Source organism: Cebidichthys violaceus, unplaced genomic scaffold, assembly GCF_023349555.1.
Source record: "Cebidichthys violaceus isolate CVI_PGR_0920_01 unplaced genomic scaffold, fCebVio1.0.p SCAF_1, whole genome shotgun sequence".
NCBI lineage: Eukaryota > Metazoa > Chordata > Actinopteri > Perciformes > Stichaeidae > Cebidichthys > Cebidichthys violaceus.
In genome coordinates, this window is record NW_027176262.1 from 12,886,048 (window position 1) to 12,904,351 (window position 18,304).

Sequence of the window (18,304 nt, forward strand, 5' to 3'; positions counted from 1 at the left end):
AACTTTTGGAAACCACAGACCATTACTGTACCTGTCCTGAATGCACACTTCTGATTTTACAAAGTGGGTTTTAGAATTTGGATGTGTTGACTCACAGGAAAAGTGATCAGCGCTATCATATGACGCTGATAAATAGCAATTTACAAGTCTTTTTTTTAGTAGTTAAACAAGAAAAAAAAACTGAACTCAAGTTCCACTTTCTAGCTTTTCCAGAGCTTGCCTGAGGTTAATTGAGATTTAAAAGTTGATTAAGAATGAATCACATTAACTGCAGACTGCTCAGGATTTCCTCATCAGTTCAATGTGTCACTAATCACTTATGTGTAATAAAGAGACAAGAAGCAGAAGTTTTACAAGATTTGATTTATTAACTATGATACAGATCACATAAGGCCTTGCTGTATACACCATTCCCATTGAGACAAATTACCATACTCAGCAAATAATGACAGTTTTTTTGTTTGATGTTATCTTTTCACTTTACAGTACTTCATTTATTTTTTTATTATTTTCTCCCCCCCATTATTTCTTTATATTTTTTTATCATCTCTTAAATAGTGAGAGTGGTGGAGCCCTCTTCCTTGGTTGGGAAGAAATCATGCACTATACTGGGCTGCTCTCTCAATCGTTCACAAAGAAATTGTTAAAAAATGCTTTGTATTTTTTAATTATTAAAATAAAACATAAAAAGAAAGTTTTTTTTTCTATCACCACAAACTAAAGGGCAACGTGTTAAACCCCCTAACATACCAATAAACAACCATTTGAATATAGTTTTGCTTGTTTCTCATTTTAACTTAACAGACATCTGTCACCATTGTTGCAAAAAAAAGAAAAGAAAAAGAAAAGCAATGCAGCCACATATCGCTGAACCAAAGTCACATTTTTTAATTCATTGTTCTTCTAAACTGTCACTTTGCTTCCTATCTCTCCCTCGACCCTTTTTTCCACAGTCTTTGGCTGCCTCACAGTCAGTTCAGTATTAACACATTGATATACACAGGGAACGCCACTGGCCGGCGTTCTCTCACACACACACACACACACACACACACACACACACACACACACACACACACACACACACACACACACACACACACACACACAAGTACCAGTGGTCACCCCTCCTTCCTCCCTCTGTCTCCCAAATAATGATCCCATTCACCCGTTTGCTGCCTGTCTTCCCTCCCTCCAACCCTCCCCAATCTCTCCTCCATCACCCTCACACTTTCTCTGAGGATCAGTGTGTGTAATCTGGACGAGCTAACAGGGTTACACAGCGGGGTAATGACTGCAAGGAGAACTGCATTCCTCTCCTTCATGTTTATTTGGATCACACGGGTGTCTGGCCGTCTGCCAAGCACAGCTTGCTAGCATGTTCGCTCAAACCCACCCGACCAAACACACGTTCTTAGTTCCTCTATCCCCTAATCACACACATACACACACACGGTAAATAGGTAGTATTGACTTATAAAAGCTCCTTTAATTAAGAGTTCAGAGATTGGTTCAAATTTAGTTTTTTTCCTCTCCTTTTGGGCAGAGGACAGTCTGGGGAGACATGCAGAGATGCAACTCAGTGTCAAACAGAATAAGTGACCCTGGTGAGCATCTGCTTAACATTAACACGCATAAGTTCACATGCGTGCACACTTTCTCAAGCTCGCGCTCTCTCACACACACACACACACACACACACACACACACACACACACACACACACACACACACACACACACACACACACACACACACACACACACACACACACACACTTCATAAGCTGCTTCGATCAGGACTCAGCAATTATCCTCGAGCCCCATCTCACTGGTTTCTACGGTGACAGCAGGCCGGGCCGAGGAATTCTGGGATGCTCGTTTCCAGTCATGCAGACGGATGAATGGACTGTCTGTTCTGTCTGCTGTCGCTCCCAGACCCAAGTATCTCTCTTGGACTGGGAATGACTAGGGGATGTGGTGGCATAACAGTGACAGCGGGGGCATACTGGTGTAGTGGTTACACTCTTGCAAATTATATTTTTTGAGTGCACAGAGAGCAAGTTTGAGTCTTCCTTTCAGAGGTATGATGCTGTGTACTAAGAGGACAGCATGCTGAGGCCTGAAACAGTGGTTACCAATTACTTCCAACAATAAAAAGCCTCCCCTGCCACCTGTCAAAGCTTGAGCCTCACTTCCAGCTCTTACTTTCTGGGCCCTAATGCTACATTTTGCCTCAATCTCCTAAATTCTTATATCCCACCACTCACGCGAGGTGTCTGGAAAGTGGCCTGCACTCCTTTACAAAGGGCTGAGTGCTCTGGTGAAGTGTGAAGTAACAACAAAAGACAGAGGACATTTTATTCACTGCATATCTAATCAACTGCAAGAGCAGAGCCTGAATCTATATAATCTCAATTGATTTGTATCAGATTTAAAACTGCCGTTTTTTTTTACTTACACTTTATGAGCACTAAAGTTAACTTTACCTGACATACAGTGATGAAAAATCTTAACAATTGCACCTATAAGAGAATCTGACACCACACAAACCACAGAAGGAAAATGGTGCTACGCCCATGCAGTAGTGGAAGTCAGGTTATGGCTGCAATACCCATTTCTTCCTATAGATGTCAGTGGTGTGCTCCCAGAGTGAGAGAAAGTAGGGTGGACTGACAATAAAGTGAACGGTGGCTGTCATGTCATGGCAGCTCCAATTTAAAATGTGCCTTCAAAGTGCTCAGAAAAGTGCTTTTTGAACAAGGTCCTTACTGTGGAAACTGCAGAACCGACTCGCTCGTAAAACCACCACAGCGTGAAAGAAGCAACATGACAGGTGAAGGTCCGACACTGGAATTATTCCCACTATCTGCCTAATACAGGGAAATTCAGGTAAAACAAAAAGGCATGGATATATGCACACACAGACTGGTAGACTCTCACACAGACACTTACACACAAGGCCACGCATTGAGTGACAGGCCCCTTCCCACGATTTTGTCTAATGAAGGACAAAATAAAACACGCGTTGGGACAGCGGGAATGTAGAATCAAGATTTAGACCAATCAATATATATCCAACTGTTTTCTTCATGTGTTTACAAAGTGCATGAGGTTGAAGTTCAAACCAAGAGAGAGAGAAACCAAACAGGAGACTGGGAGGAGCCTTCCCAGAATGCAAAGGGTGTGAGAGTTCCCATAATCCTTTGCTCCAATTTGCTGCCTAGCAGATCCAGTCTGTTGAGATATTTTTTTTTTTTTCTGTGCTTGGCATACTGCCTCAACTGAAACTGATTGTGTCTGTGTGCGTGTTTGTGTATCTGTGTGAGGGGTTGATAGATAGGAATTTGTGTGTGTCGCAGAGGACAGAACATCCTGTTGGGTGAGTAGTAACGCGTGTCTCTTGCCTAAGTCCCCTGTACAGTGGCCAAATAAACAAACATGTGTTAAGGACTCGCTCTCTGCTACACCTTGTCCCAGCCACAGCCTCCCAGGTAGGTACAGTATGTGGGCGGATTGCAAAAAACGTGCGCTGGCCTCAAAAACTCCCAGGACAGCTAGAGGCTTCGGGATTGAGGAGAATGGTTGTTGGAGGCACACTGGCCACTGGGTGTGTTTGTGTGTGTGGTGAAGCAATCCCAACATAGCAGAGTTCACATTCCCCTTTCCACTTTACTTCTGAGTCCCTCCCTGAGTCCCTTTAACAGTTACTGGCAACATCGCACTCATTAGTGTGTCTGTGTGTAGGTTCTCTATAAGGCAAGGAGGGCAGGTCTAAGTGAAGTGACACAGAGACAAAGGGATGAAGTGACGAGGGGGTAGAAAGATCATACTGCCAGTTCAGAGGCTCTTCAGTGTTCCCCTTTTCTGCCTTGTGTGTGTGTCCGTTTTTCTAAAATTAGCAGAGGCTCAAACGCCCCCTTCTTCTCCCAAACACGTAGGTTTCTCCCTGTACATACTGCATCTCACTCAATCTCTCCCAACATGTCTTCCTACCTCTGGTTCTCATTTCAATTTTTCCTTCTTCAATTCCTTCCCAAACTTCAAAATCTCTTATTCTAAACCCTTAAATCTCTCTGAATCTCGTTATCCGTCTTCTTTGTTTTTTCCTCTTTCCCTTGATCCCTGGTTCACAGCGTGTGTTGTTCCGTAGGTGGGTGATGGGGGTGTAGGGAGGGCGGCAGCAGGGCTGGGATGGGGGACTGGGGAGTAGCAGGTGGGGAGTGGGGTGGGGACTGATGTTGATGGAGGTGGTGGAGGTGGTGGTGATGGTGGTGGTGGATAGGAGGGCCGTAGTGTGGAATGACTGGAGGGGTGGCTGGGAGGACATAGGGAGTCGGGGACGGAGTCGGCGAGGATTGGTAGCCTCCAGCCATGCAGGAGTAGGCCGAAGTTCCTCCCCCGGAGGAGAGCGTGGAGGTGGGGGAGCCGGGGAGGCCGTCGGCCAGCGGCTGATTGTAGAAGAAGTATGCGCACTGGTGGATGAAGCTCTCGATGATTGTCTGGTAGGTGCGGGTGGCCGTCAGGGCGTCCATAGTGGTAAAGTCTGGTCTCATCAGTGTGGGCCAGAAACAGATGGACAGGTTCTCACTGGTCATTAGGTTCAACTTGTTGTTGTGGTTCACCCTGCGCAACACAAAGACACCAAAAAGAGAAATTAATTGGCCACAAATCACCACAGTTAAATCACATATTATTCTTAAATAGCTTCATTTGAAGGAGTATTTTATATTTTTGTGTTATTTTTTTAATCATCTTGTGACAACTCAGATTTTTCTTGGGACCTCTCGGGGGTCCTGACCCACTTATTTATACAGTTTGGCTACAAAGTTTTCCTAGCATTTATGGAGCAGAGTAGTCATCAACATACACAGAGATAACACTGCAATAACACAGATAATGACTCAACCCGAGTAAAGCAACCTCTATTCTGTCAGTATGATACTTTCGGTGATGTCACTGTTAGGTCACTTGACTGGATGACCGGCGGGGTTAGTCAGCACGGCTGTCAGAGGCAGACTCTGACCCCGTCACTCACTCACTCACTCACTTGTTCAAGTGGCTGCTGACATATTTGAAGACCTCGTAATTCTCTTTGGGGAAGCGCCGCAGAATGTCCTTCATCGTCTGGAAGCGCTGCTCCCTATCATTGATCTCTGAATGGTGGGAGAGAGAGACGATAGAGGTTAGAGGAAAGTGGCTGAAAGGAAAGATTAAGGGAATCTATGGCAAAGATGTCAGAGGAGTGAGAGTTAAGGTGGGTGGGGGGGTAGTACAATGGAGAAAAGGAGAGTTTGAAGAGCATGTGAAAGCAATTGGATTCAGCTCTCAAAAAATACGTGCAGAACACAGCAGTACGAGTTTCACACATTTAAGTCACGAAAAAACACACACACACACACACACACACACACACACACACACACACACACACACACACACACACACACACACACACACACACACACAAAAAGGACTGCAGACTACAGTTACAGTACAAAACATTTTTTTTTTTCACCAGACAAAGACCACACACATTCCAAAAGAGAAAAGTACACCCATCACAATGTCCTACAGATTACAGCAACTCACACACAAACACACACTGGGTGTGTTAAGCCTGATGGCAGCGAGGAGTGAGTCAGAAAAGCTGACGTCACCGGCTAACACAGTCCATCCTGTGTGTATGTGAGCGAGGCAGAGAGCAGCAGTGGGAACAGCAGATGTTCTCGTCCACATCGAAAACATGATTTACAATCAGAGAATTTGGGTTTGTATTCCCACAATGAGGTCAGTGTGGATCAAAAACTGATTTCATGCCTAATGACTTAACACAGCCCCAGTTCCTCCTGCTGTACGTCCATCATCGGTAATCAACACATAACTTCTTACAGCTTATTTAAAGTAACGTCACCATGACAATGTGCACTAAAAATCCACCCGCCCAGCTTTATTCGCATCCCTTCTTTTTCTCCACCTCTCACGCCTGACAGTAAGAAAATGTTCAGCACAATTTGCAATTTTTTAACCGAATGAAGGCTTCCTTGTCTCTAAACTTGTTTTCACTCTCTTCTTTTCCTCTATTGTGGCACAGACTGCAGGAGCTTTATCAGGTCTCTGTCACGGCTGAAGAAGCTCGCCATGGCCGTTAAAAAAACACACACACACAGAGCTCAGTGAGTGACAGCAGCCTTGCGGCCCAGGGGTAAATCTCTGTGGCGCGATGCAAGACTAAGCTATGCCTTAAATCTCCATTCCAACAGATTACAGGACACAAAGAGAAAAAGAGAGGCCGTGGAGAGCTCAGGAGCACCCTCGTTTATCTCACATATGACTGTTTTCTCATGACTTCATCCGGACCCCGCTATCCATAGTGCTCCTGCATCCCTTCAACATGTGCAATCATCCCAAAATTCTCCTTCCTCAAACCTTAAATATTCTCCCCTCCATCCCTTTTTTTCCTCCGTTCCCCATTTCCTCACATAGTGGCAAATCTAATTCTTATGGATGATTTTGGATTGCAAGAGTTTTGCTTGTTAGGTTAAAGAAAAGTTACAAAGAAGGGAAAAGGATTTAAGGTCAAATCCAATACACTTCAGGTTTTTGTGCAGAACTTCGCCCCACATCCCTGAGCCCCAAGTCCCCTTAAACCAGAGCCGAAGGACTTACTGAAGGCCTCCACCAGCTCTCCCTGCATGTTGTAGGGCACCAGAGGCTCAGGCAGCTCGGAGAAGAAGGCCTTCATGGCTCCGGCTACAGTGTTCATGGTGAAGTCTTTCTCCACCAGGTCCAGGTTGTGATCTGAAAATAGGATTGAAATGGAGAGAAAACATTTAAAGTACAAAACACACGTATATACACATAATTGTACATGCATACAGTAAATAAGAGATGGCTTCAATAATAATAATAATAATAATAATTGTATTATTATTAAGACAGCTTAGTGGCTTGACAAATCAATGAACAGGAGTGTTTTATGGAAATAGAATTTTCATGAATGTAATTTAGTCTATTATTACATTTTCTGGATCAAAAAATGACATTTTGGTTCAGTTGCATTTGAGGGTTTTATCCATAAAGCCTACTTACTGAATTATTCACTGTTTGTGGTTGTTTTTGATTGTGCACACAACTTGTAGACAAGCCTGGACAAACAGGTCTGTACAATTCATCATTTAATCAATATGATCTTATGGTATCACCAAAGCAAACAGCATCTTTGGTGATACCATAGGATCCTTTAGTTTAATAGAGGTAGAATGAACCGCAGACACTTATAAAGTAGATTTAAGCTGAGGGAGATCGGTCAGACAGCAACACCACTAAAGAGGCACTCAAGTGTGTGTGTGTGTGTGTGTGTGTGTGTGTGTGTGTGTGTGTGTGTGTGTGTGTGTGTGTGTGTGCGCAAGGGACTTAATTAAAAATGTAATTTTCTGATAACTTTTTACAAAAGGTAGTATGTGTAGAAAGATGAGGGGCTAAAAAAAAGTAATACAGATACGGTTAGTGAGTTCTTGAACAGTCCGAGGAGAGATCCCGTTTTGAGAGTTCCCAAAGTGTGCGGCTTCTAATGCCGCATTGTCCTGTAATGAGATATCTGAATCTTCACGGGGCTGTTGAAGTGCCATCTTCAGTATGGGTATGAGACACCTTCGCTGTAGTTTCACCTGTAATGTCTTGTCCCATCGGCCGGAGGCTCAGAATGATTCAACGCAGGGCTTCAACTCTGATTACCTGAGTTGGATTTTAGGCTCAGTCAGGCGTGGACGTACGCGTACACACACTCATACACAGGCCATCTCGCTCTGCTATCTATCTCGGCAGCGACACGCTTCATTAACCAAACCAATCTGGAGGTAATTAACTGCCCACAGCAGATAGACACACTCATGGAGACACACACGGAGAGCACTTGCACATGTGTGAAAATGCGCATGCACGCAGGAGCAGGTACAAAGATAGAGGAGGCAGCTCTGCAGTCTAAAAGGAAGTGAAGGCCAATTCGCTCTGTAGAATTAATGCACCCCGGTTAATGAAGGGGGCCGAGGTTTGTTACAAATAGAAGCAGACATGCATACACACGTCTTTGTGGCCTTTTTGCCCAGCTTGTACGTGTACAGCTGAAGCAAGGATGAGCATGTGTACACTTGTACTTTAGGTTGAAAGTAACGTACCTTGGTCAAATTGCCGCTGCATGCTCTCCATCTCTGCCTTGTTCCCGCTGACCCTGTAGAGGCCCTCTGTGCTCAACCCTAGTGTGTGTGTGTGTGTGTGTGTGTGTGTGTGTGTGTGTGTGTGTGTGTGTGGTGGGGGGGGAGGAGAGAGAGAGAAAAATGTCATTATCACAGTATTCTTTTCCCGTGTCTAATTTGCAAATATCAAATATTTATAGTAGCTGGTCAATCACCACCAAGGACTATTTGATGTATCACTATGCTGCTTATAGATGCACTCTGAAGGCCTAAAAAAGTAGAACTGCTCTAATGGCCTCTCCCTATGTCCCCTTCCATCTAGACACACTATTAGCACTATTTATTAAACCCATAAAGCACTCCTGCAGGCCTGCTAAGAGCCCACTGTGACAAGCCGAGGCTACCTTTGTAGCCACACATACTTTAAAATGACTTGAGGAACTGCAGATGCCAAATACCAGCTTCATCCTTAGGAGGATAATTACTCAGGATGTGCTTTCTTTAGACACTTGTATGCATATTTATTAAGGGCCGTGCTGAGGCTTTGTGGCAGAAAATGGGGGTAAAGTAGTAACACTAAAATGAGCGTGTTTGAGGTCTTGTAATATTTACTTAGAAATGTACTTCTATTTAGAGGTGTGAAATACACCCAATGACCAATGAAGCAGAAGAGACTGTCTGATATTTAATGTCTGGAAAAATCGGGCACTGTTTTATCCAACACACACACATAAGGAGACTACCGGCACATTAAAAGGGTTACAGACAACCATCTAATAGTTCAGACAACAAAAACATTTAAGTGGCTGCAATAAATAATACTGCAGCAAATTAAAAGATGCATTTGAAATGTGACTTAACAAGAGCTCTCCATTCATCACTATAACAATACAAGACAAAAGAGCAGGACTGCAACAGTCTGCTACTTTTCATACAATTCTGCCTTCCTGTTTCTCTCGCCTCTTGGTTGAATATGTATTTTTCAATACTTTTACTGGCTCACACCTGGAGCAGTGGAGTACTGATTGTTAAATACTTGTTAAGGAGGCCTGTTGGATTTTATTATCATTAGTGTTTACAGCAATAATACATCCCATTATATGCTAATAATCTAATATAGTTAACGGTTTCAAAGTTTTAACAGCAAACAAAAATCTCTGATGGCCTTTTAATTCATTCTGAGATCTTTTTGTTGAGCTGACAACCACCGACTAAGCTAATATGAAGTCTCATGCTGTATAATTTCATTTTATGGGAAGAATAAAGCACAATAGAAGTTTAAAAACTGTCGACCCTTCAAAATATTTTAAGTTCAGCAGCAGAAAGCACAGTACAAAACACGTCTTCTACAGCCCAGCGTCAGTTCTTATTTTGCATATCATAATCACACATATGAGACTTACTAAATACTCCCTGAATTGAGTAGCGGTGGTGGTTTGCTGAAGGCTTAACCTCTTAAGTATTTTCGCAATACATCCATGTTCTCAGAAATGGAAAGCACAAGCAACCGAGTCAAAGCACAACAGTGAAAGGCACATGGATAGCTGGTGTGAGTGAAAGCTCACTTCATTTTACTTAATTTTTTTCCTAGTTTATATAAAGATAAGGTTCCAACTCCCGCACTTGAAATTCTCTCTTCGTTCACACTTTGGTGGAGATTCAGGGAGACAAAGAGCAATCCAGAGGGAGTGAAGGAGATAAGGAGTGGCAGAAAAAGAGGGCGAGATAGAGAGGCAGGGAGGAAATGAGAGAGCTCTCAGTCAAGGCATACAGCATCGATCGCCTCCTTCTACCAATCAATTATCCACAAAAGCTTTTCTAGCCAGACACACTAGGAAAACAGGGATGGGAGGAGAGATAGGGAGAGGGGAGTAGTGTAGCAGTGGTGGGGAGAGAGAGTGAGCGATAGGGGCAAAACAGGACAAGCACCCAAGTATGAGAAAGATAGTGGGGGGAGTGTGAGGACGCATAGGAGTGAGGGTCAGGACTGATGAAAGAGAGAATGATAAATAATAAAGGGATTAAGATAAGCAGGGATCTATAGAGGAAAAGAAAATGTGTTTGAAACAACGCAGCACATCAAAGATGGAGGTTGCAGGAGAATGAAAATAATGGAAGAGGAGCCACAAAGCATTGGGAGGATGGGGGGAGTGAATGGATAACGAATAGAAGAGTTTTACAATGATAGAAATGATGAAAGGTGAGCTCTCCAAAACAAACAACAGCATCTTCTTCCTCTGGGGTGAAACAAAGTGGCAGTGCTTCCTGGGGTCAACGTAAATATGATTTCTTCCTGTGGCAAACAAAGGTTTTTTCCTACATCATCTAAGAATTTTGTTCGAAACTAATCAACTAATACCTTTCCATTGTTTTAATCTATTATCAATCCATACTACACTTCCCGAGCACATACAAGCAGAAGCCTACAAGTTAAAACCATCAATGGTGCCTTCACAGCTTCCAGCAGCACTCAAGTGGGCAAAAACACATCTGTGAACCTGCAATCACACAATCCCTGAGCGGGCGATAAATGCCCCTGCAGTTAGCGGCTGTGCTTGTACAGTGTGTTACTATCTGACAACACTCCAGCTGATCCCAAATCAGCCCAGACCCCAGCGGCTGATTTCATAGTTCACCATGATAACGCGTCGGTGGCTGGGTGCTGCCCTTTACGTCGCTATGGAGGCTCCTACAGCCAGCAGATATGCCCGCACACGCTAACACACACATTCATCACCTCGGCATCCGTGAGCAGAACACACTGCGGCTATCACGCCAAGAGAGAAAGCCAGAGCTGAGAGATAAGAGCAGTCACAATGGATTGATTTTTATATAGCTGCTTCTCTACAAGCTCAGAATGCATGAAAATAACACAGAAATACCACATCTACTCCTATTATTCTCAGGGACAAAGGGAGTGAGCTGGGAAGCACAATTAAGAGATCCAACAAAGAAGTAAACCTTTGAATAGAAATATAAAAACAGAAAACTAATTTTACTTCAGTGCCTCTTGTGTGTTGCCAAGACATGCCTCCAAAACATATAAAAAAAAATGTAATCCATAAATTCAATGTTTTGTGACTAGTAAATCAACAATTTGGCTTTGTCTGAGGGCAAAAAAAATCTGTTTCCATCACATAGACCAACATCTTCATCGGTATAGGAACACAAGACTGTAAAAGGATTATGATATTTAGCAAGTTGAGAATAAAGGCAGGAACACTGAGTTTGGTTTTAGAGTATTTTTGTTTGATTAGGAGGTAAGGGGGGAGGATGTATGTCAAAGCTGCCGGTCCAGGGTCAGTCTCTCGAGGTCACTCATTATGAGCTCACTCTATAGTGACAAACAGTGTCAGCACTGAATGGCAATTTCCCGTGAGTGCCATTATACCCACAGATTGTAGACACAGATATTGTATAAGTAAAGTCTGACTTACAGCGACTACAATCAAAACTAAATAGCACATTGTAACTCATTTCCCCTTGCAGTCGCAGTAATTGTCTGTCTGGGTGTGTCATTCTGTACTGCATGTGTTAGTATGTAAACAAAGCATTTATGTGCGCAAACTCTTCTTAGAGCACACACACACACACACACACACACACACACACACACACACACACACACACACACACACACACACACACACACACACACACACACACACACACACACACACACACACCTCAGGAGCAAGCTAAACACACAGAAAAGAGCTGAGCCCAAACATTCTTCCAATTTCCTACCTTGTGATATCGATCGGGCAGAGGGAGCTATGGGGCAGAACATTACCTTGCTACCTCCTGGCGAAAACACACCCTGACACACACACACACACACACACACACACACACACACACGCACACACAGCATGCTGACAAGAGGAAGGAGAGTCAGATATGAAAAAGTGTGTGTGTGTGTGTGTGTGTGTGTGTGTGTGTGTGTGTGTGTGTGTGTGGGGGGGGGGGGGTAGCAGGAGGAAAAACTGCAGTGAATTGAGGTGACGATAAGACAGGGAGAAATAGAAATATGGGTTAGGAAGAAGATGAAAGAAATCAAATCTGACAAGTGAAGGTACTCGTGGAGACAGAAGGAGCAGGATGACTGGATCGGGAGAAAGCAGCAGAGAAACAAGGGCACAGGAGGAAACAAGGGGATTAGGCGAAACACTAAAGGAGTGAGTGAGGGCAAGAGGTGTATGCACACACAAGTGTGTGTGTGTGTGTGTGTGTGTGTGTGTGTGTGTGTGTGTGTGTGTGTGTGTGTATATTCACGCATTAACCAGTTTTTTCTCCTTCATCCAGAACTAAGTGCCGCTGAGTCTGCTCCAGTTAGCACCTGAACAGGGGGAGGTGAAATCTAACGTGATGCCTTGTTATCTAGCGCTTTGCCCCTATACTCCTTCTGTATACTTCTGTATTTTTAGACCCAGTAATTTAAGGTAAAATAGACGGTTCCTGAGGCTAGATGTTAGTTGTGTTGTGTTTATTAGCTCTTGTTGCGCACAGATGGTCAGGTTAAATAAAACTTGTAGAAAACACAATAAAACAGCCAACTAATCAATAAAAAGAGGGGTGGATGACTGGTGGCAACAGCCTGAAAACCTGTTAAACACAATTGAGCACAGACTCTAATCCACACAAAGTTCAAGGTAAATCTAAAAAGATGAGAGCATTTTAGTTCAAATACATGGAACCATTTTAATGTTATACTCCATGACAAATATATTTGTCGCTTAAATTCCCCCTTGGTTTTTCTCATCATAACATTGATCTGAATGAGGCTCTGATGACTCTTTTTAAAGTTAGCACAAAACACTGGGACTGTAACCAACAGAAGCCTGTATGATCTGCTTGATGTTTTTACTTGAACCAGTTTGGGAGTTGCCTCACAAACAATATTTAAGTAATATGTATATACAAACAAGGAACCGGCTTCACCCGTGGATCTTATCACACCTCGTTTTGCTTTGCTTTTATGAGACGACCATTTAGGTTATCAAAAATGTGAAATAGCAACCCCAACCTGGTTCATGTCCCTGGAGGTGCCCACCTATAAAGTCTACAGCTCAGCAAAGCACTACTATTTGTCAAACCTGAACAAAGAGGAACGGAGATACAAAAGAAAGCACAGAAGCATGTGCACGTAGACACAAAGGCTGTGATTTAAGGAGGGCCAGAGAATCATCATTGCGACGAAGACCACAGTACATAAGAATCCCACCAGGGAGGGAGGAGGATTAAGATAAGTAAATATAGGGAAATGGGGGGGGGGGGGGGGGGGGAAGAGCTCAAATGAGACAGGTATAGCATACACAGAGGCAGAACGGATCCTTTGAAATAATTTCAAAACACTTAAATGACTGAAAACAACAGCCTGTTCTGTGGCTGATTGGATTCCATTAAGCATCTGTCCTGTTTGTTATGTAAAGTAAAACTCTTACCTGTTGTTTCAATGAAACGGATGCACTTCTCAATGAAGACTGGGATTGGCCTCTCAGGACTGACCACGGTGGCCAGTGGCATACCAAAGTAGTTGCTCTCGATGGGTTTCGAGATGGAATGCCTGGGTTTGGGTCGCGGTTTCTGCAAAGGTATGATCGAGAGGAAAGAGAAGATTGGTAGGAGCACTCAGAGACTAAATTTAACATTTGAGCCTGATTGACAGACACTGCTGACATAGGCACACATTTCCAAAATGACACTAAGCCTAGAGAAATTGTTCTTGAAATGAGTTGATATTGATGGAAAGGACCGTATTTAGTAACTATTTATGTTAGTATCTGCTTGAGCAAAAAGACACGCACACACCTCACACATTCCTTAGTATCTTAAACTGATAAGTAATCAAACATTCCTGACTTGAACCCTGTTCTGTGTATAAATGAGATAGACATCAGTTCCTCCATCACTCTTGTCTCTTCATCGTTATCCTCCTTCCTTCAGAATTCTGTGTTTCTTTCTGCATTGCAGCTCTCAGATAATCAAACTCTCTTATTCATTGTTTAATTACTTTGTTACTCCTGTTATTCTCCCGTTAAGAGACCTCTAATGCACTCCTGCAACATTCTCTCTGCCTGCCTCCATAAGGCTGAGGCATCAGCAGTAATTGTACTGCACTTTAATGGTGTTCAGCAGGAATGTTTTGAAGGCCCCTGAGGCCTGGATCTCTAGTAAGTCTGTCAGCCCCCCGAGGCTCTGCTCTGGCAGGCAGGGTGGTGAGGCAGGGATGCATGGTTGGCTGGGCACACAGAGAGTGGGAGCAGTGCAGGCCTGACAGACACAGACACAGACACAGGAAAGGAGCAGAGGAGTGCTCATTAGAGAGAAGGAGCCCGGTGTGCCCTCCGCTCCAGATACTGGCCTCACTGCACTCCAGCAAACATTTTTGATAGCACATATACACACACTCACTCACTCACTCACAGTGGTATTCAAAGAAACAAGCAGGGAAACACTAATTAATACTGAGCAGATTAACACAGACTCACCTGGACTTTTTCTACACGTTTTTTTTTTTTTGTTCGAACATTTAGTGAATTTATTCTGTTGTTAGTGTACGTTATCTTTCAGAGTGCTTTCTAGGCTTCCACCTAAAAGAGCCTGACCAAACCAATATTATTGGCCGATACGTGGTTATTACAGATAAAACAATATCAGTAGGTTTGGAGATACATATAAGAGATCAAAGAGTAAATTAAAGCAATACATGTTTTACTGGTGGCTTCCCAATGTATATACACATTTTCCCAACTTAAAATGTAATATATTTTTATTACATTTATAGTATTATTAATGCGTCATTTTAAGTTCAAATTCTAAATAACTTAATGTTTAACCTCCAAAATGTACTGTTATATTTACTGTTGTGGTCAGCCGTCATTGTATTGTATTGTATAGTATTGACATCAGTATTGGCCTCAAAGATCCAGTATCATCCATGATTGATGAGTATTTAATGATAAACTGTAGAAAAAGGGGCAGAGTCGCTACTTCCCCCGTCAACTGGGTGCCAAGTGTCAGGAAAAACAAAATGTCAAAGATAACTCGATAACGCTGACTGGCTTAAGAGTCTGCACTTCATTCAGGAAGGCCCCTGAGCTGCTGATGAAGGCTCTGTGCTGAAACACATCTAGGGTAAATAACGGCTGACTTTCCCAGCAAATCCACAAATGCTGTCTAGTTATCTTTCTATGAGGCCCAACATGAGCAGATTCCTAACTGGAATTCCTTCACTTATCACTCCCGACCAACTCCCCTGCGGCCCTGCCCGATCCCTCTTTGAGGCTCCCTTTCTCAACGTACAGACATTCTTATACTTGTGGCTATTAGCTGAACATCTGCGCATAAATAAATGTGCACTGTGTATCCACACGTGCACAAAACACTCACATGAGGCTTTAATTGAATTACAGGGGTAGTAATAATAGATGTGACACTGTGGTGGTAGAGAGCTGTGCTGTCATAACTCACTGCCAGCTTGGTTTGTAGCTCCAAGTAGCAGCTCATAATTTATTTGTGTCCTATCACACTGACTGTGTTGTATATATGTGCCCTATCTCATTTTAGCAGACTGTCTCTATACCCCCCTTCTCCTCTCTTCCACCCACTTTTCTCTCTCAGTGTCTTATCCCCCTGCAGTTTTGCCTTCTGGTCACTCCTTTTAGTTGCTGACTGAGACAGGATATGTTGCCAGCGCTGAGAAGACAAAACAGACCTCTACCGCAGAAGACAAACAAAACACATCCTTAATAATAACATACAGACACCATGGTGAGCGTTTACATACACTGTAGGCTGCTGAAACACAAAGCCGCAATACAAAAAAAAAAAAATACAGTTCTATCATAACTCTTATTTCTCTCCGGCTCCATTTCATTTTCTTTCCGTCATTGTGTTTTCTGTTTTTCTTCTGATGGTCTCCCTCCCTCTTATTTTTTTGTTTGAGGACACTAGACTGGAACTAGGTGACTGAGGAATTTAAAGCATTCCTCTTGCTGGCTGAGGAGCTTTGAAAAAAAGCTGCAAGAGAGAGAGGAAATGTTTCCGGCCTCTCGCTGAGGGAGGGCGGGCGGGACAGAGACACAGTTGGTCATTGCCCGAGGTGAAGGGGGTGTTAAAACAGACTCTAAATCTAGTTTCAATTATTTGTTCCTACCCGTCATGACTCGGGAGTGGTAGACAGGCTCCCTAAGGCTCTGACTGGGAAAATGTTTGCAGTGCATGAACCCAAACCTTCACCCTAAAACCAACTTTTTTAACCCTTGCAAGCCACAATAACAGGAACGGCTGTTTCTATACCAACCATGAGTCACTGCTACAACGCGTCTCCCTGAGATGACCAAATAACTCAAGAACATGTCAGCTATCCTTAGGGGATTTTAGACTACAGCATATTGAAAATTGACTCTTATCTTTGAGACAGCGGCTTAGAAAATCGGTCATAGAACTTGATAAGTTCCACAATTAAGCCATTATGGCCTTTAACACGGATATCCAGATTCCAGACCTGCTGCAGGGCAAAAATCAGAGGCACTAATTACAGCAATGGTCAAGAAACTGATGTAAATTCAGCTGGATTCAATTTTCTTGTGGATTTGTTTTGAAACGAGCCTAATAATGTGGCATGTGATACATTATTGATCCCCCTTGCCCCAGGGGGTCAGAGCACAGGGTCAGGTAAAAGTCAGCGCTAAAGGAGCTTGTTTACCTGCTAACAAGAGGCTTGAACTGGGCTGTCTAATTCATTGGTAGCCCGTCCTTGCACACTTATTTCAGAAGGACAAATGGCACCGAGCACACTATGTGCCAAGTCAGTGAGTGCATAAAGGAAATAACGTGGTTTCGGCAGTAAGGAGCTATGTGAGAAGACAGCCTTCATGCAGGTACTTGGACATCACAGCTGAGTGTGTGATAACATTAATCATCCCCCCACCTCCTGTTCCACCCAACTGACAGCCATGGTAATTATCACAGACGCACAACATACAAAGCTGTAACTCCTATTCAGCTGACACTTCTGTAACACGCCATGTGTCTGAGTGAACAGCATTCCAGGCTGATAAGCCTAACAGAGTAAGGTCAAAACTATCGTCACACGTGTGAGAGACAAGCATAGAAACTAACAGGACAGGGGTAGACAGAGACTGACGATAGAGAGATATAAGGACTGCATCATTTTGTGGGGGGGAACACTGTTAATATGAAAGAATGAAAGGAAGGAAGAAAAGAAAGCCAAGCTGACAGGGAAGTATTTTGGCGTCTAAAGAACAAGCTGACCAGCCTTGGCACATACTTCCCTGCAGTACCACAACACTGAACAGTAAACAACACTGCCTTAACCTGATGACACTGATGTCAATCACTAGATCATTAACGGCAAACACACTGCACCGTTGGCAACTAAGTTGTAAACAATGCGTAGTCGTACTACTAGCGAGGCTTGAAGCAAGGTGACTGTACAATCGGGTACTGTAAATTATAATTAAGGAGTGAAGGACTCCATCGCTGCGATTCTCTCACAGTTAGTACTTTTGTTTGCTGAACAGCAGGGATGTTTACAGCTAATTTGCTGAGGGTATAACATTAGTTTTAATATCTCTTCACGTATCGCTACAGCAAGAATTGTAAGATGGATGTTGATGCTTTCAAAATCTTGCTAAACTAAATATCAAACATCATTAAGTCAGCTCTCGTATAATGAGAAACATGATGCTAACCAAGCAGACATGCACACAAGCACAAACAGATAAAATAACACAGTGTGCTACTCTGGCTCTGTCCCTATTCATTAAGAGTTTCTGCCTTCTAGTATAAAAGTTTAGTGACTGGAGTTTGTCTCTTTTTCCTCTGATTATTTGGTTGTTTAGAGAGCTCTCACACAGTGGTCAGGGTCAAATATAGCAGACATGCTTTGAGGCAAACTCCTACAGTATGGCTTGTTTTCACTGATGTAAACTACAGAGAGTAGAAAGAGTATACTGAAATCATTCATTGACTTTAGTAATTAACACAGTTATCCACCAAAGCAAACGGGTGTTGAATTTCAACCAAATAATTGTACTGAGGATTATGGACAATTAATCCATTCTGTCCTTACAATACATGTGT

The 18,304-nt window shown here is 43.1% G+C and overlaps 1 protein-coding gene across 1 annotated transcript in view; it reads right to left on the bottom strand.

Moving 5' to 3' along the window:
* Nucleotides 1-348: 348 nt before the first annotated feature.
* The window catches only part of arhgap35a (Rho GTPase activating protein 35a), a 58,036-nt gene continuing 40,080 nt past the window's right edge, over nt 349-18,304 (bottom strand). The window contains exons 3-7 of the mRNA XM_068711253.1: nt 13,639-13,780; nt 8,177-8,254; nt 6,669-6,800; nt 5,050-5,155; nt 349-4,625 (exon numbers count right to left, since the gene is read on the bottom strand). Coding sequence (XP_068567354.1) covers nt 4,130-4,625; nt 5,050-5,155; nt 6,669-6,800; nt 8,177-8,254; nt 13,639-13,780 — 954 coding nt within the window. The 3' untranslated portion in view covers nt 349-4,129. The remainder of the gene's footprint in view (nt 4,626-5,049; nt 5,156-6,668; nt 6,801-8,176; nt 8,255-13,638; nt 13,781-18,304) is intronic.